The sequence below is a fragment of the Aureococcus anophagefferens genome (assembly GCF_000186865.1).
Source record: "Aureococcus anophagefferens unplaced genomic scaffold AURANscaffold_38, whole genome shotgun sequence".
NCBI classification, from domain to species: domain Eukaryota; class Pelagophyceae; order Pelagomonadales; family Pelagomonadaceae; genus Aureococcus; species Aureococcus anophagefferens.
In genome coordinates this window covers 232,870-235,037 of record NW_008705595.1, presented here as the reverse complement: position 1 = coordinate 235,037, position 2,168 = coordinate 232,870, and the positions used below count along the sequence as shown (strand labels likewise).

The following is a 2,168-nucleotide window of genomic DNA, read 5'->3' as shown; positions in this document are numbered from 1 at the left end:
AAGAATTTCAAGACGGACCCCACCGGCGCACGATCACGCCAGGACGGACCACGTCGCGCTGATGCGCTGGCGATAGTTTCGGCCCGGCGACAGTAGGGCATGCCGACCGACCTAGAATTACCCCGGGCGTCGCTAGAAAGAACAGGCATCTTACAGGGCCGGCGGGGCCCCGGTGTCGCCGCGCCTGAGCTATTTAAAACGCTCTGAAACTGCAGGTGGGAACTCATTCGCCTCCTCGGCGGAAGCTTTCTCGTTCTTCGCCACCTCCGCAAGCATGTCCTCTCGATTTCCATTGTACCTAGCTACGATTTCTTTCGCTATTGGCATGAGAGATGCCTGCATGGGCATAGTTCTGATGTTGTCCAGGGGTTTATTAAACATTGATTCGGCGGGGTTCGACGTGCTTAGCTTTGGCGCCATCGAGAAGGACAAGCGATAAATATGCCAGGACCAGCCCCGCTCGGACAAAAAAGTCGGGGTCACCGAACAAAAGATCGTGACGCCTACTTTCATGGACTCGGGAAGCGTGCTGCCCACAGATGGAGCCACCAGCAAAGAAGCCGCGGCTGCCGCACCCGAAGGGGAACCCTGAGGTAGCGGCGCAGAACAAAGAAATACAGGCGCAGCGCAAAGTGGCCGCCAGAAAAATAAGCAGACAAGCCGCGAGAAATGAAGCCCATATGCAAAAATTTTCGCTGCCTGCGGACGGCTTCTATCTTCACAAGCTTGATGAGTCTGTTGTCAAGGATGCAGTGGCTAGTTATGACAAGGTCAAGGAGGGGTTCGCGGCAAAGAAGAGGACAAATGGATGGACGACTTACTTCGGAACGGACACGACCGCGCAGGCAAAAAGAAGTGGGCGATGGATGAACGGCAAACTTAAACTTAACCTTTCTACACATGCAAATTTAAGCAACATCACAGGTTCAGGTACGATGGGAGAGGTCGTATTGGCTACGGAGGAGAATATTGACCAGCAGATAATGCATACAGACCATGAGGCAAAAAAAGGTAAGGAAGAAGAAATTGGGTTTATCGTCATCCCGGTCACAGAAGCAGGGACGAATTTATGCGTGTCTCGGGGATCACATAAAGTTGAATATTGTAAGAAAGAAGGGGATCAATGCATCCCAGCGGACTTCTCCAACGATGCTCAGCCGATTGAAATACCATTCGGGTATGCTATGATGTGCAGCAGGAACCTGGCGCACGCAGGTGCAAAAACTGGTCCAGACCAGCCTCCGGATGGAAGGCCACGGATCCACGTCTACTGCATGCAAAAGACCGGCAGTACCTTCCCCGTCAAGCACGAGAAAAACTGGATGCTGCCTGGCCCAGCCAGTGTCGCCCCATGTAAGCGGGGTAGCTGCCCAGTTATAGGCCCCATTTGCCCGTTCATATTTATTTGCATTTATTTAGAGATTTATTTCCTGATCGCAAAAATATGGCACTTTTTTCATGTTTGGCACATGGCGAGGAGAAAAAAAAAAGAAAAAAAAAAAAAAAAAGAGGCGCCGAAGGCGCCGAAGGCGCCGGAGGCGACAAAGGCGCCGAAGGCGCTGAAGCCAGGCGGAGCGACGCGCGGACTCGTCCCGCCGACCCGTCTTTAAACCCCGCGGAATTATCCAGGCGGCGGCGACGCGGCGGCGCAGCGCCGCACGGGCGATCGCGCGCGCGCCGTCCGCGCGGCGCCGCCGCGCCGCGGCCCGCTCGGCCACGGCGGCGCCGACGCGCGCGACCGCGCACGCGAGGACCGCGCGGCGCGGCCGCGCGGCGCTGCTCTGCGGCGCGCGGCGCGCGCGCGCCAGGCGGCGACCGCGGCGCGCCGCGCGTCGAGCGCCGCGGCCGCGGCCGCCGCGGCGATTGCCGCGAGCGCGCCGCGGAGCGCGCGAGACCGCTGGACGTGGACCACGTGGCGCGCCACCGTCAGCCGGAGCGTGCGGCGCGCGGCCGCGGCCCAAGCCGCGAGGCCCCGGCGGAGCCGGCTCCGAGCGGCCGCCGCTGCGGCCGCCGCCGCGGCCGCCGCCGCCGCCAGACAGCGACGCGGCTCCTGAGCGCCGCGCCGTCCGCGGCGGCGGCCGCGGACGCCGCCGCGGCCGCGCGCCACGCGCGGAGCGCGCCGCGTGAGGCCGGCGCGATGTGGCGGAGGCACCGGAGCGCGGCCGCGA

The 2,168-nt window shown here is 61.5% G+C and overlaps 1 protein-coding gene across 1 annotated transcript; it reads left to right on the top strand.

Moving 5' to 3' along the window:
- Positions 1-539: 539 nt before the first annotated feature.
- Positions 540-2,054, top strand: AURANDRAFT_67388 (hypothetical protein; the record flags this gene model as incomplete). Its single annotated transcript, XM_009042840.1, has 3 exons — positions 540-1,189; positions 1,420-1,589; positions 1,630-2,054. The coding sequence occupies 3 exons, from the start codon at positions 540-542 to the stop codon at positions 2,052-2,054; spliced, it is 1,245 nt and encodes a 414-aa protein (XP_009041088.1).
- Positions 2,055-2,168: the final 114 nt, after the last annotated feature.